The sequence below is a fragment of the Emys orbicularis genome, chromosome 3 (assembly GCF_028017835.1).
Source record: "Emys orbicularis isolate rEmyOrb1 chromosome 3, rEmyOrb1.hap1, whole genome shotgun sequence".
Classification (NCBI taxonomy): Eukaryota; Metazoa; Chordata; order Testudines; family Emydidae; genus Emys; species Emys orbicularis.
The window spans coordinates 49,683,459-49,698,752 of NC_088685.1; the positions used below are offsets into that span (position 1 = coordinate 49,683,459).

Sequence of the window (15,294 nt, forward strand, 5' to 3'; positions counted from 1 at the left end):
ACAGGAGTACTTGTGGCACCTTAGAGACTAACAAATTTATTAGAGCATAAGCTTTCGTGGGCATCCGAAGAAGTGGGTTGTAGCCCACGAAAGCTTATGCTCTAATAAATTTGTTAGTCTCTAAGGTGCCACAAGTACTCCTGTTATTTTTGAGAAATAAGAGAGCGTTACAGGGAGGGTTTGTAGCTGGGAGGCAGGGACTTGGGGAGGGAGGAAAGCAGAATGTGGGGAGGAAATGGACACCTGGACAGGAAGGCGTGGTGGCTGGGTAGGAAGGAGCAGGGGATGGAGGGATGGGGAAGTGGTGGGGGGCAAACCAGGAATCCAGGGAGGGCTGGAAGTGAGTGGCACTGATGGTGGCAGCAGGAACCCTGAGACAAGTGGGCAGGGGGGAAGTGGATGTGGCGGAAAGGAGTAAAGGAGGAACATGTAATGTAATGGAGTGCGGTGTGGGGGGGAAGTGGTGGTGATGATGGAAGCAGGGTGTGGGGAAGTGGGGATGGGGAAGGGAAAGCAGGGAACACAGAGACCCTGCCATGGTGGGGGGAGCGCACAGAGACCCTGCAATAGGAGAGAGAATGGGGATAATGGTGTGGGGGAGGGATACATCGGGAATACAGGGCCCTTGGCAGGACGGAGGGCTTGGGGGAGGTTCAGGGAGTCCCTGAAATAGAGGGGCAGGGGAGGGGGCACACAGGCAGCTTGTAAAGGCGGGGAATTGGAGGAATGCAAGGAACCCCTGGCATGGGCAATGTGCTCAGCCTACAGAAGTTACAAAGTGTGCATTTTTATGCTCAACGAGGAGAGTGTTTTTATTTAACTCCTTAATCCGACCCCCTGGTGATTTTACAGAATTTCCCACTGTGTTCTTATCCTGTCCTTGCAATTTGATTTAGTTACAGAGTAATCTTGTCACAGCCAAACCCGGGGTAATGACCACAGAAGCACAGTTAGACTTGTAAACTGGTACAGACATGTTAGTAGTCATACAGGTTTAGCAAGTATATTAGACTACAAGCAGAGTAAATACAGAAAAATTAAGAGTAATACATTAGTAAGCAGATACTGGAAAGGTATATCTTGATGTGCATTTGAATACTAGGCAAACATGTTTCAGCAGAGAAATTTCTTTTCAGTAATTTTTGTGGCAAAAAAAAAAATCGAAATATGTGAAAACATCAAAATTTTGTTCACAAGACACTTGCTGCCAAAAGGTATGTGCAAGTTTTTAAATTTCACTGAGGTTGAATGAACCCAGATGGGTGCTGATAGTCATAGTCAACTACATCCCAAGCAAAGGAGACCATCTGTTAGACAAATTCCTCCAGAGATTTGAAGACCTCTGAAGGAAGAATGTAGATCAGGGAAAGTGTAATGAATGCTCACCAATCAAGGACTATATATTTTTCTAAAATTTGCTTTAGGCTAGAGTTGTGGGGTTTTTCAAGAGAAACACACTAATATGTAGAAGATAATAGCAATAAAATAAACAAACATCTAAATTCAATGTTTGACAACTTTCTCTCTTTCTCTACCATGTTTTTCCATTTCTTCTCTCTCACTTAGTTCATTCACCTTTCTTTTTCTCTATTTTCTTCTAAACTTTTTCCTACTCTGTATCTCCTTTATTTTCACTGGAAGATAGCTTTCTCCCTTTCATGCTTACTGGCCAAAGCTGAATTTTGTCTTCCTGTTTTGCAGTTTCTCCATTTCCCCTTCATTCTTGCTTGACCTCCTTCTTTCTCCTCATTTGCTGTTGTTTCACCCAAGCTCTCTTTTGACTTCCCTTCATATCTTGATTATTTTTCCCTGCTTCCCCCACTTGGTGTTCTCTCTCCCAAAGCCCATTCCCACCTTCTAGTATTGCTTTCCGATGTTTATTCCTGACATCCAGTGTCAAGCAGGAGTTTCAATCTCTGCATGTTTTATACAACCATATATATGATGTATTTTGGTTTTTAGAAGACACCTTTTAAAGTAGGTAACCAAACACATCAAATGAATGATGCACCTAAAACCCACTGGTTTTATAAATTCATTAGTAAATGATTCTGCAATGCAGCACCTATCACTAGTGCCAAGACACAGATTGTAGACTGCTCATTTTGGAACAAAGGCAATAAAACAAATAAGAAATAGTGATATAAACTCTTTTGAGAAATTATACTAACACTGAGGAGAAAAAAAAAACAAATCACTGGTTGATTTTTCTAGTTTTGGAGCATTAATGAAGAGCAAAGAATCCACAGTTCAAAACACTGGGAGCTGTAAAACTCATTTCATTATCTTATGATGGTTATGTGCCATGGTTAGTGGGGAATCCCCTTTAATATAACTCTGTAGGCTAACACTTCTCACTTCTTTGGCACAGACAAACTGGAATAAGGCCAGGTGGATAATGTATACATTGGCATCCATCATATTTTCTAGGGTTACACACCACCTGGACATCCTTGACTCTCACTGTAAAGTGTCCTCCTCCATAAGCCATTATATATATATATATGGAATATATATATAAAATGTCTTATGGACATAGGGTATGTCTACACTACAAAATTAGGTCGAATTTATAGAAGCCGGTTTTATAGAAATCGGTTGTATGCAGCCGATTGTGTGTGTCCCCACATAAAATGCTCTAAGTGCATGAAGTCGGCGGACCGCGTCCACAGTACCGAGGCTAGCGTCAACTTCCGGCGCATTGCACTATGGGTAGCTATCCCACAGTTCCCGCAGTCTCCGGCGCCCATTGGAATTATGGGTTGAGATCGCAATGCCCGAATGATGCAAAACAGTGCCGCGGGGGGTTCTGGGTACATTGCGTCAGGCCCCTCCCCCTCCGTCACAGCAACGGCAGACAATAGATTCGCGCCTTTTTACCTGGGTTACCTGTGCAGACAACATACCACGGCAAGCATGGAGCCCGCTCAGCTCAGCTCACCGTCACCATATGTCATCCGGGTGCCGGCAGACGTGGGACTGCATTGCTACACAGCAGCAGCAGCTAACTGCCTTTTGGCGGTAGACGGTGCAGCATGACTGGTAGCCTTCATCGGCGATCGGGATGCCGGTAGCTGTGGGGCTGGCAGCCGTAGGGCTGCATTGCACCAGCCCCTTACCTTTTGCCTTTTGGCAGTAGATGGTTTATTACGACTGGTAACCGTCCTCGTCGGACAATGATGGCTATCAGTCGTAGTATACTATTTTCTGCCAAGTATTGTCTGCTAAGCACCCAGAAGAGGCCGAGGGCGATCTGGGTGCTGGCAGACATGTGGCTGGCACACGTGGGGCTACATTGCTACACAGCAGCAACCCCTTGCCTTTTGGCAGTAAATAGTATATTATGACTGGTATCCGTCATCATCATACTGCCAAGCGCCCAGTATTTGCTGCCAAGCACCCAGAAAATGCCGAGGGCTATCAGTCATGCTGCACCGTCGTCTTAAGATGTAAAAAATAGATTTGTTCTGTATTCATTTCCTTCCCCCCTCCCTCCCTCCCTCAAATCAACGGCCCGCTAAACCCAGGCTTAGGAGTTCAATCTCTGGGGGGGGGGCATTCTGTGTGACAGTTGTTTGTATTTCTCCCTGATGCACAGCCACCTTTCTTGATTTTAATTCCCTGTACCTGTACGCCATGTCGTCACTCGCCCCTCCCTCCCTCCCTCCCTCCCTCCCTCTCTCCTTCCCCTGGTCCTTCAGATACTAGTTTCGCGCCTTTTTTCAGACCAGACGCCATAGCTAGCACTGGGATCATGGAGCCCGCTCAGATCACCGCGGCAATTATGAGCACTATGAACACCACGCGCATTGTCCTGGAGTATATGCAGAGCCAGGACATGCCAAAGCAAAACCAGGACCAGCCGAGGAGGAGGCGATTGCAGCGCGGCGACGAGAGTGATGAGGAAATGGACATGGACCTAGACCTCATACAAGGCACAGGCCCCAGCAATGTGGAAATCATGGTGTTCCTGGGGCAGGTTCATGCCGTGGAACGCCGATTCTGGGCCCGGGAAACAAGCACAGACTGGTGGGACCGCAATGTGCTGCAGGTGTGGGACGATTCCCAGTGGCTGCGAAACTTTCGCATGCGTAAGGGCACTTTCATGGAACTTTGTGACTTGCTTTCCCCTGCCCTGAAGCGCCAGAATACCAGGATGAGAGCAGCCCTCACAGTTGAGAAGCGAGTGGCGATAGCCCTGTGGAAGCTTGCAACGCCAGACAGCTACCGGTCAGTCGGGAATCAATTTGGAGTGGGCAAATCTACTGTGGGGGCTGCTGTGATCCAAGTTGCCAGGGCAATGAGAGACCTGGTGATATCAAGGGTAGTGACTCTGGGAAACGTGCAGGACATAGTGGATGGCTTTGCTGCAATGGGATTCCCAAACTGTGGTGGGGCGATAGATGGAACCCATATCCCTATCTTGGCACCGGAGCACCAAGCCACCGAGTACATAAACCGCAAGGGGTACTTCTCAATGCTGCTGCAAGCCCTGGTGGATCACAAGGGACGTTTCACCGACATCAACGTGGGCTGGCCGAGAAGGGTACATGATGCTCGCGTCTTCAGGCACTCTGTTCTGTTTCGAAAGCTGGAGGAAGGGACTTTCTTCCCGGACCAGAAAATAACCGTTGGGGATGTTGAAATGCCTATCGTGATCCTTGGGGACCCAGCCTACCCCTTAATGCCATGGCTCATGAAGCCGTACACAGGCAGCCTGGACAGGAGTCAGGACCTGTTCAACTACAGGCTGAGCAAGTGCCGAATGGTGGTGGAATGTGCATTTGGGCGTTTAAAAGCGCGCTGGCGCAGCTTACTGACTCGCTCAGACCTTAGCGAAAAGAATATCCCCATTGTTATTGCTGCTTGCTGTGCGCTCCACAATATCTGTGAGAGTAAGGGGGAGACATTTATGGCGGGGTGGGAGGTAGAGGCAAATCGCCTGGCCGCTGATTACGCGCAGCCAGACACCAGGTCGGTTAGAGCAGCACAGCAGGGCGCGGTGCGCATCAGAGAAGCTTTGAAAACTAGTTTTGTGACTGGCCAGGCTACGGTGTGAAACTTCTGTTTGTTTCTCCTTGATGAAATCTCCGCCCCCCCACCCACCCGGTTAACTCTACTTCCCTGTAAACCAACCACCCCACCCTCCCCTACCCTCCCCCCTTCAAGCACCACTTGCAGAGGCAATAAAGTCATTGTTACTTCACATTCATGCATTCTTTATTAATTCAGCACACAACTAGGGGGATAATTGCAAAGGTAGCCCGGGATGGGTGGGGGAGGAGGGAAGGAAAAGGACACACTGCAGTTTAAAACTTTAAAACTTTAACACTTATTGCTCGGGAAATCATCTAGGGTGGAGTGACTGGGTGGCCGGAGGCCCCCCCACCGTGTTCTTGGGCGTCTGGGTGAGGAGGCAATGGGACTTGGGGAGGAGGGCTGTTGGTTACACAGGGGCTGTAGCGGCGGTCTCTGCTCCTGCTGCCTTTCCTGCAGCTCAACCATACGCAGGAGCATATCAGTTTGATGCTCCAGCAGCCGGAGCATCGACTCTTGCCTTCTGTGTGCAAGCTGACGCCACCTCTCCTCTTCAGTCCGCGATTCAGCACGCAACTTCTCCTCTTCAGCCCGCGATTCAGCACGCCACCTCTCCTCTCGCTCATATTGGGCTTTTCTAAAATCAGTAATTGACTGCCTCCACGCATTCTGCTGTGCTCTGTCAGCGTGGGAGGCAGTCTGTAGTTCAGTAAACATTTCATCACGCGTCCTTCGCTTCCGCTTTCGAATATTCACTAGCCTCTGTGAAGGAGAAACATTTGCAGCTGGTGGAGGAGAAGGGAGAGGTGGTTAAAAAAGATACAATTTAGAGAACAATGGGTAAACTCTTTCACGTTAGATTTTGCTGTTCACATCACACAGCACATGTGCTTTCGTTACATGGTCGCATTTTTCCTCTTATATTGAGAGCCTGCAGGTTTGGTGTGAGAGATCACTCACGCAGTGCCAGGCCACAGATTTCAGGTTGCAGGCAGCCATGGTAAGACACAGTCTTTTGGCTTTTTTAACCTTGTTAACATGTGGGGATGGTTTAAAACAGTACTGCTCTCATTAACCATACCAAGCACCCGTTGGGTTGGCCATTTAAAATGGGTTTGCAATGTAAAAGGAGGGGCTGCAGTTTCAGGGTTAACATGCAGCACAAACCCAACTAACTCCCCTCCCCCACACACCCAATTCTCTGGGATGGTCACTTCACCCCTCCCCCCCACCGCGTGGTTAACAGCGGGGAATATTTCTGTTCAGCAGAGCAGGAAGGGGCACCTCTGAATGTCCCCTTAATAAAATCGCCCCATTTCAACCAGGTGACCGTGAATGATATCACTCTCCTGAGGATAACAAAGAGCGATAAGGAATGGATGTTGTCTGCATGCCAGCAAACACCGGGACCATACGCTGCCATGCTTTGTTATGCAATGATTCCAGACTACGTGCTACTGGCCTGGCGTGGTAAAGTGTCCTACCATGGCGGACGGGATAAGGCAGCCCTCCCCAGAAACCTTTTGCAAAGGCTTTGGGAGTACATGAAGGAGAGCTTTCTGGAGATGTCCCTGGAGGATTTCCGCTCCATCCCCATACACGTTAACAGACTTTTCCAGTAGCTGTACTGGCCGCGATTGCCAGGGCAAATTAATCATTAATCATTAAACACGCTTGCTTTTAAACCATGTGTAATATTTACAAAGGTACACTCACCAGAGGTCCCCTGTGTGCCCACAGGGTCTTGGGTGAGTTCGGGGGTTACTGGTTCCAGGTCCAGGGTGATAAACATATCCTGGCTGTTGGGGAAACCGGTTTCGCCGCTTCCTTGCTGCTGTGAGCTATCTATATTATCTCCATCCTCATCTTCCTCGTCCCCCGAACCCGCTTCCCTGTGTGTTTCTCCAGTGAGGGACTCATAGCACACGGTTGGGGTAGTGGTGGCTGCACCCCCTAGAATGGCATGCAGCTCCGCGTAGAAGCGGCATGTTTGCGTCTCAGCCCCGGACCTTCCGTTTGCTTCTCTGGCTTTGTGGTAGGCTTGCCTTAGCTCCTTAATTTTCATGCGGCACTGCTGTGCGTCCCTGTTATGGCCTCTGTCCTTCATGGCCTTGGAGACCTTTTCTAATATTTTGCCATTTCGTTTACTGCTTCGGAGTTCGGCCAGCACTGATTCATCTCCCCATATGGCGAGCAGATCCCATACCTCCCGTTCGGTCCAGGCTGGAGCTCTTTTGCGATCCTGGGACTCCATCACGGTTACCTGTGCTGATGAGCTCTGCGTGGTCACCTGTGCTCTCCACGCTGAGCAAACAGGAAATGAAATTCAAACGTTCGCGGGGCTTTTCCTGTCTACCTGGCCAGTGCATCTGAGTTGAGAGTGCTGTCCAGAGCGGTCACAATGAAGCACTGTGGGATAGCTCCCGGAGGCCAATAACGTCGAATTCCGTCCACACTAACCCAATTCCGACCCCCTAAGGCCGATTTTATCGCTAATCCCCTCGTCGGAGGTGGTGTAAAGAAACCGGTTTAAAGGGCCCTTTAAGTCGAAAGAAAGGGCTTCGTCGTGTGAACGTGTCCAGGCTAAATTCGAATTAACGCGGCTAAAGTCGACCTAAACTCGTAGTGTAGACCAGGCCATATATATATAATGTCTTATGGAGGAGGACACTTTACAGTGAGAGTCAAGGATGTCCAGGTGGTGTATAACCCTAGAAAATATGGTGGATATATATATCCAGGAAAGCCACAGTATTATATGACAGGAAAACAACTATGTGAACATCTCCTCTCCTTAAGAATGTACCTTTAAATCCACAAAAATCAGGAAATGAAGGCCTTCTCTACATACGAATTGTACCACTTTAACTATACTGGTACAAACCCGCTAATGCGAATGCAATTCTACCAATAAAAGGTGTTTACATTGATATAGCTTGTTCCTAGGAAAGTTACCTTTATATCAGTAAAACTGCACACTAGGGTTATACCAATCCAACTGTTTTGGTAGATAATCAGACTCCCAACTGAAATTACTAAAAAACCTGTGTGTGGACCAGGCCAAAAAGGCAAAATTCTCATAAACTGAGTCACCTGCAGTGTACAGATTTTTGAATGCTATTTACACTTAAACATAACTAAATATACATAACAGGCCAGATCAAAGTAATCAGAATTACTTCAATGGGACTGTTCTTACACATGTTGACATCCAGCAAAAATACATCCATTTCTAATCGTGACAGATGCAGTATTTTCATGCCTGCGAGTGGAATCAGAGGGAACGCGTACATCAGGCTCCCTGACCACGACAGAAGGAAGGCATCAGAGAGGGAGTCTTTGCTCAAACCCTATCGAGAACAAAACCGGTCACATTTCCTGTTCTGTCTGGTAGCGAACAGGTCCACTTGGGGAGTTCCCCACCTTTGAAGATCATGCAGGCTACCTTTGGATGTAGCGACCATTCGTGGTGAGAGGAGAAGTCCCTGCTGAGTTGGTCTGCCAGCGTATTCCTGGAGCCAGGAAGGTGAAAAGCTTCCAGGTGCATCTCATGGCTGATGCAGAAGTCCCACAGACGGAGTGCCTCTTGACAGAGAGCCAATGAGCGTGCTCCCCCTGGCCTGTTGATGTAGAACATCGAGGCTGTGTTGTCCATCAGGACTCGTAACACCTTGCCCGACAGGTGGGGCAAGAAGACTATGCACGCCAGCCGGATTGCTTGGAGCTCTTTGATGTTTATGTGTAACTGCGCCTCCTCCAGGGACTACATCCCCTGTCTGGAGGTTGCCAAGATGTGCCCCCAAGCCCAGGTCCGAGGCATCCGACACCAACTCGATGGAGTGAGGAGGGTTGTCGAATGGAACCCCTTCCAGGACTGTCCTGCAGTCAGTCCACCATCTCAGTGAGGTAAGTATTGCCTGGGAAATGGTAATGATCTTCTCCAGGGGGTCTCAGGACTGGAAATAGACCATCGCCAGCCACTGTTGCAGGGGGCGTATCCGGAGCCTGGCATGGTGGACCACATAAGTGCACTCTGCCATGTGGCCTACCAGACGCAGACAGACCATGGCTGTAGTCAGAGGGAATGCAGAGACTTCCACGATGAGGTTCGCCATCGTGTGGAACCTTTCCAGCGGCAGGAACGTGCTGGCGCAGGTAGAGTCGAGGATCACTTGGTAAACACCCTCGGTGCTGTCGCCAGGCCGAACGGGAGGACTGTAAACTGGTAGTGGTGGGGTCCCACCGTAAACCGGAGGAAATGTCTGTGTCATCGAAAGATTGCTATGTGGAAGTATGCATCCTTCAAGTCGAGGGCGGCATACCAGTTTCCCGGATTCAGAGAATGGATAATAGAAGCCAGAGAGACCATGTGGAACTTTAGCTTCTGTAAGTACTTGTTGAGGTCTCGCAGGTCCAGGATGGGCCATAGACTGCCCTTGGCCTTTGGAATTAAAAAGTACCAGGAATAGAACCCCTCGTTCCTGTACTTGAGAGGAACTTCTTCCACCGCACCCAGCTGTAGTAACCCCTTTACCTCCTGCATGAGGAGACTCTCGTGAGAAGGGTCCCTGAAGAGGGACGGGGAAAGCGGGTGGGAAGGGGGGGTAGAAAAGAACTGGCGGGTATAAGAACTCCAGGTGGCTGGAGAACACTGGGAAAGATGGATCTGGGGAATAGTCTGGTAGGTCGCCCGTGGGCGCACCCTCAAAACGAACGTTTGGCCCCCTGCTTATTACGGGTTGAGCCAGACTGGGCAGAGGGTGGAGGCAGGTGGCTCGGGCAGTGCTTGTAGCCCTTGGCTCATTTATGGGGCTGGTCCAGCTGAGGCTAGCTCCCCTGGCCTGAGGCTGCTGTGGTTTGAACCACTTATGCGCTGGGGCTGGGACTTAGAGACCCAGGGTTTTCAGGGTGGTGCAGGAGTCCTTGAGATCATGCAACTTGCTGCTGTTTGCTCTGCAAATAGGGACCCGCCATCGAAGGGCAGGTCTTGCAATGACTACTGGGCCTTGGTGGACAACCCAGAGAGGAGCAGCCAAGAGACTCGCCACATGGAGATAGTGGAATCCATGATGTGGGCAGCAGCAGCAGTATCTGACGCCGCCTGGAGGGCCGACCTGGCCGCAGTTGTGCCCTCATCGAAGATCGCTTGGAACTCCTTCCTGGAAACCTCAGGGAGTGACCCTTCGAACTTGGCCATGGCTTGCCACATATTAAAGTCATATCGGCCAAGGAGGGCTGGGTGGTTGGCCACTCTCAGCTGAAGGCTTGAAGACGAATAAAACTTACGCCAAAGAGATCCAGCCTTCTTGAGTCTTTATTTTTGGGAGTGGCCCCGGGTTGTCCTTGCCTCTCCTTGTGGTTAACCGCCTCAACCACAAGGGAATTAGGGGCTGGGTAGGAGTATAAGTACTCATGCCCTTTGGTTGGCACAAAGTACTTGCGTTCGGCCCTTTAAGAGATAGGGACCAGGGAGGTCTGCCAGAGGGCATTCGTGATTTTGGAAACCCCTTCATGAAGGGGTAGATCCACCCTGGCAGGAGCTGAGGAGCAGAAGACGTTAAACAGAGAGTCCGAGGACTCTTCCAATTCATCTGCTTGAAGCCCCAGGTTAGAAGCAACCCTCTTCAAAAGTTCCTGGTGCGCTTTGGCATCATCCTGAGGAACTGGGTGAGGGGGCTCCATGATAGCCTCCTCCAGCGAAGACGAGGACAATGCCGGTGCCATGGGAACCTCCACATCCATTGGTGGTCCAGCAGCTTGCTCCCCTGGGTCCTCCTGGACCTGTGGGGTCCTTCCCCCCAAATTCTCTGGCACCAGAGGGGGACAGGATACTGAGGCCGCTGGCCTGTCTGAGGCTCCCGACACCGATCGGACAGCCTGGGAAGGTTGGGTGAACCCCCAAGGGTTCCACGGATACCATGGCGCCGGCCACTGCGCTTGGGACCATGGGACAGGTTTCAGTGCCAATAATGTAGTCAGTACCGCCAGTATCGGGGCTTGTCCCACAGTCTGGGAACCTTGCTCCAAGCCAGAGGTACCAGCGGCGTGGTCGGTACCAGGTGACCAGGATTGGGCTGAGCAATGCCTCTTGTCCAACCAGTGCCGGTCGCTGCATCCCGAAGCTGACCTGTCCGAGCGAGACTGTCTTGGTCGGGCACTCATGGACTGATGGCGTTCAGCGGATCTGCGTCGGATACCTGGCAATCCACGCCTCATGCTACTTGACCGGTACCAGGATGTTGAACGGGACCAGGGCTACTATGGGCCAGTTGCCAGGAGGATTGTCCTGACTAGGGTGACCTCCTTCTTGGGGACAGGCGATGATGGCGGTCTCTGGTGTCCGATTGTTCCCGGGTTCAGTAGCATGCCCTTGGAGATGGTTGGGGCCAGTTCCGGAGTTCTTGCTGGGTGGAGTGTGCCTCAGAGGTTCTGTGCCAATCTACCAGCAAGGTACGCCTCGTCGTGGCACACTCCGAGCCCTCTCCTTTCCCTTACGGGAGATAGGAGATCTTCCCTGGAGCTGTGGAGGGGGACGGGTGCCGGCTCGTGGACGGCACCAGTGGAGCACTGCGCATGGAGGCCACGATGCTCAGTGCGGAATCGGACCGCTGCTCTGGTGCCAGAGTGAGTGCCAATTCCATTAGGAGTGCTTTCAGATGGATATCGCGCTCCTTAGGTTTAAAGGACTTGCAGATAACGGCACTTGTCACTTATGTGCCCTTCGCCCTTAGGGCACATAAGTGACAAGTGCCGTTATCTGCAAGTCCTTTAAACCTAAGGAGCGCGATATCCATCTGAAAGCACTCCTAATGGAATTGGCACCTTAGGCAGCTGGTATGTGGGACTAACAAAAAGTTGAGAACTACTACTAAGGGTAACTAAGAAACTACTAACTATATTACAGGTTTTCAAAGTTCACAAGAACAGAAAACGAAACAACGCTAGCCAAAGCAGCAGATGTTCCAGCACCATCATTGGCAGCAAGAAGGAACTGAAGGTGGGGGGTGCCAGCAGAGCCCCTTATACCGCGCCATGCGGGTGCCACTCCAGGGAGCACCAGAGCGAGTCCCCTATGGATACTGCTGAGGGGAAAACTTCCAGCACCGGTGCATGTGGCAAGCACACACACCTAATATGGAAGGGACATGAGCAAGGCCTCGAAGAAGAAGAAGGGGTGGAACGGGGAAGGGGCTACAGGCGTGGAACTCCAGCCAGTGCAGAAAGCTTCGCTCTGGTCCCAGCTGGGCCCAAGCTCTCAGCTCCTGGCCTGAGGCCATGGCAGGGCTGAGAGCAGCAAGTGGAGGCAGGGCCTCAGCCACAAGAGGCGGGGCACAGGGCTAGTCTCCCCAAAGGGAAGCTTCACCTGCCGCCCATGCCAGGCAGAGTGATTTGCTGCAGTGCTTAGGACTGGGAGACATATCCGATTCCCAGACTTGTGCCCAGCCCAGTAGACCCTAGTTGCTATCAGTGCTCCTGCTGTGCTTTGCACCATTACTGCAGAATTCTGCCATGGGAAATGCCAGGTATTAATTATGGCTATTATTTGGGTGTTACTGTTTCCACTCACACCTCCTATCCTGCGCCTTTGGTGACGGACAATCATGTCTTGCTCTTTTGACACTTAGACACTATTCATTTGCTTTGGGACATGGCTTTATCATTTCACCAAAAAAACGAAACAGTCCAAAGCCATTTCTTTTTGTTTTCCTTCCCCCCAAGATCTCATCCTCCTCTTGATTTGCAGGTAAAACACCAGTGGCCTAGATGGGGAGGAGGGGAGAGCTTTAAAATATGTACTTCCGACAATACAATGAGGAAAATAAGAGAAGCTGTGAAAGAGGAAGATACCTGCTTTATCTGAGACATGTTTTAAAAGGGCTGTGTGTGTGATGCAAGCTGGATTAGCCATAGCCTGCTGTAGAGAATCACATTTCACTTCAATTCCTCAAGATGAAAAGGTGATGCTGGCTAATTTGAACCTAATCATTAAGACCCCATTTCAAAACTCAGTCAATTAAGCTCTGTTCTCTTCCCCAGCCTGTGGGCCTTGGTTTGTTGTTGTTAATCAGGACACGGGGAAATTACTTTCACCACAAAGCTTGCAGTTTCTTTGCTGGAAGCAAAATACTGATCTGATTTTGCCTGATGGAAGAGGTTTTTATGCCTGCTGGACATAAATGCCTCCCAGAAGAGAGCAGTTTAGCACAGCTCCTAAGGGCTAGGGTGGGACAGGCAGATTACTAACAGAATAAGAGGGGTCCAGCTACAGTGATGGATCCCATTCACTCCTGGGACATGTGTTTGCTGGCAAGGATTCTCTCTCTGGGAGCCACACATGGGAATAGATTTTTTTTTGCGGAGTGGGAGAAGGATTAAGTTCCAAAGAGACATATTTGAAATCTTTATAAAATAGATACTACATCACTGGTCCCAAATGCTGTAGTGACTCACTCCATTGTAATCCCTAGCCTTAGAGATCATTATTGCATAGCACTGCAATATTGCTTTCTGTAAGGGTTCCTTACTCGTGATCTCTGATTTATGGGGGAAGCTTACCTTTTTTTCTCCATGTACACATTCTGGAGAGATGAACTACTCTAGTTTGCACTCTTATCATGCCTTTCACTTCACCAGTGAATTATACCTCTTACCATCCCTCTGTAAGTATCACTATCCCTCTTTTGTATAAGGGAAAACTGGGGCAACAAAACATAAGATTTGCTCAAGATCACAAAGGAGGCAAGTGGCAGAGTTGAAGGGCTGTAAACAGGTTGGGACGAGAGGGCGCAAAGCCACTGGGGGTGGAAAAATGGGGCAAAAAATGACCAGAAAAACGGTAGGGGGCACAAATATGCTTGTTCGCCCCAGGCGGTAAAATCCCTAGTTATGGCTCTGGCTGCATCCACATAGGAGAGTGCTTAAGCCACACATCCCCCTTAATGGCTGATTAGATGTGGTTGCTCCTACAATCCTTATGGACTCCTTTATGAAAGGAGATTATATATATATTACATATACATAAAACCTTTTATATGAGAGAATTTCACATCAAGCACTTATAACAATAATACATTATACACATTTTATTACCACCTGTGCCATCACAGCTTTATTGATAATACTAGAAGTTAACACTGACTCACATATTCGCCAAACATATTGCCTAAAAAACCCATTTACCATTTATGGAAAAAGCATAATGAAAGTTGTAATGGATATTAAAGCCATAGAAACTACTTACCTTTACACCCTGTGTCCCAGGCATGCCTGGGTACCCTGGTTCACCTGGAGTACCTGGTCCTCCTTGTTCTCCCTGAGTAATACAATAGCTCCATAAGTATCATTGATGTGCTGTGTGTAAAAACACAGATTGCATGTTTTTTCAAGATCTCTTCAGGTTTGGCGATGATACTCTGAGATTTATATATTATGATGGTGACTGAGCTGAAACCTCTGTGGTTTTTTGTATGCTGAATACAGCCATAGTGACTAAAAGCCACAGCAATGCTCTCTCTCTTGATTTCTCAACTCTTTCATCCAACATGAAAAAGACTTACCCTGACTTTTACCTAGGTAGGATTTTTTTCTTTGTAATATTACACAAATGATACTGTTCCTAGTAATGGCAATGTCAAGCAATTTAGTTTTCAACAACTTCATTTTAAGAATTAGAGTAAATGCATCTTATCACATGCATTTGACTATATTCATTATGTACCATTCCAGAATATTGGGCCTGATTTTCATCCTCGTTCATAAGCCGAATATTTTAGGTAAAAAAGTGACACATCAAAGAGCAGGGGTTGGCTTATAACAGGTCTACACCAAAATTTGATGATTTTAAACTCTATGGAATCATTGAATTGAATATCTAATACAGGGGTCGGCAACCTTTGGCACGTGGCCCGCCAGGGTAAGCACCCTGGCGGGCCGGGCCAGTTTGTTTACCTGCCACGTCATCAGGGTCAGCCGATCGCAGCTCCCACTGGCAGTGGTTCGCCGCTCCAGGCCAATGGGGCGGCAGGAAGTGGCATCCAGCACATCCCTCGGCCCGCGCCGCATTCCGCCGCCCCCATTGGCCTGGAGCGGCGAACCGCGGCCAGTGGGAGTCGCGATCGGCCGAACCTGCGGACGCAGCAGGTAAACAAACTGGCCTGGCCCACCAGGGTACTTACCGGGGTGCCAAAGGTTGCCGATCCCTGATCTAATACATTGTAGTTTTGTTTACCTGAAGTGTCTGCAGGCATGGAGCCCCTC

General features: G+C 49.4%; 1 protein-coding gene across 2 annotated transcripts in view; it reads right to left on the reverse strand.

Moving 5' to 3' along the window:
• The window catches only part of LOC135876406 (collagen alpha-1(XXI) chain-like), a 155,937-nt gene that overhangs the window by 19,455 nt on the left and 121,188 nt on the right, over nucleotides 1–15,294 (reverse strand). For both annotated transcript variants that reach the window (XM_065401602.1, XM_065401601.1), the window contains one exon: nucleotides 14,279–14,350. In XM_065401602.1, coding sequence (XP_065257674.1) covers nucleotides 14,279–14,350 — 72 coding nt within the window. The remainder of the gene's footprint in view (nucleotides 1–14,278; nucleotides 14,351–15,294) is intronic.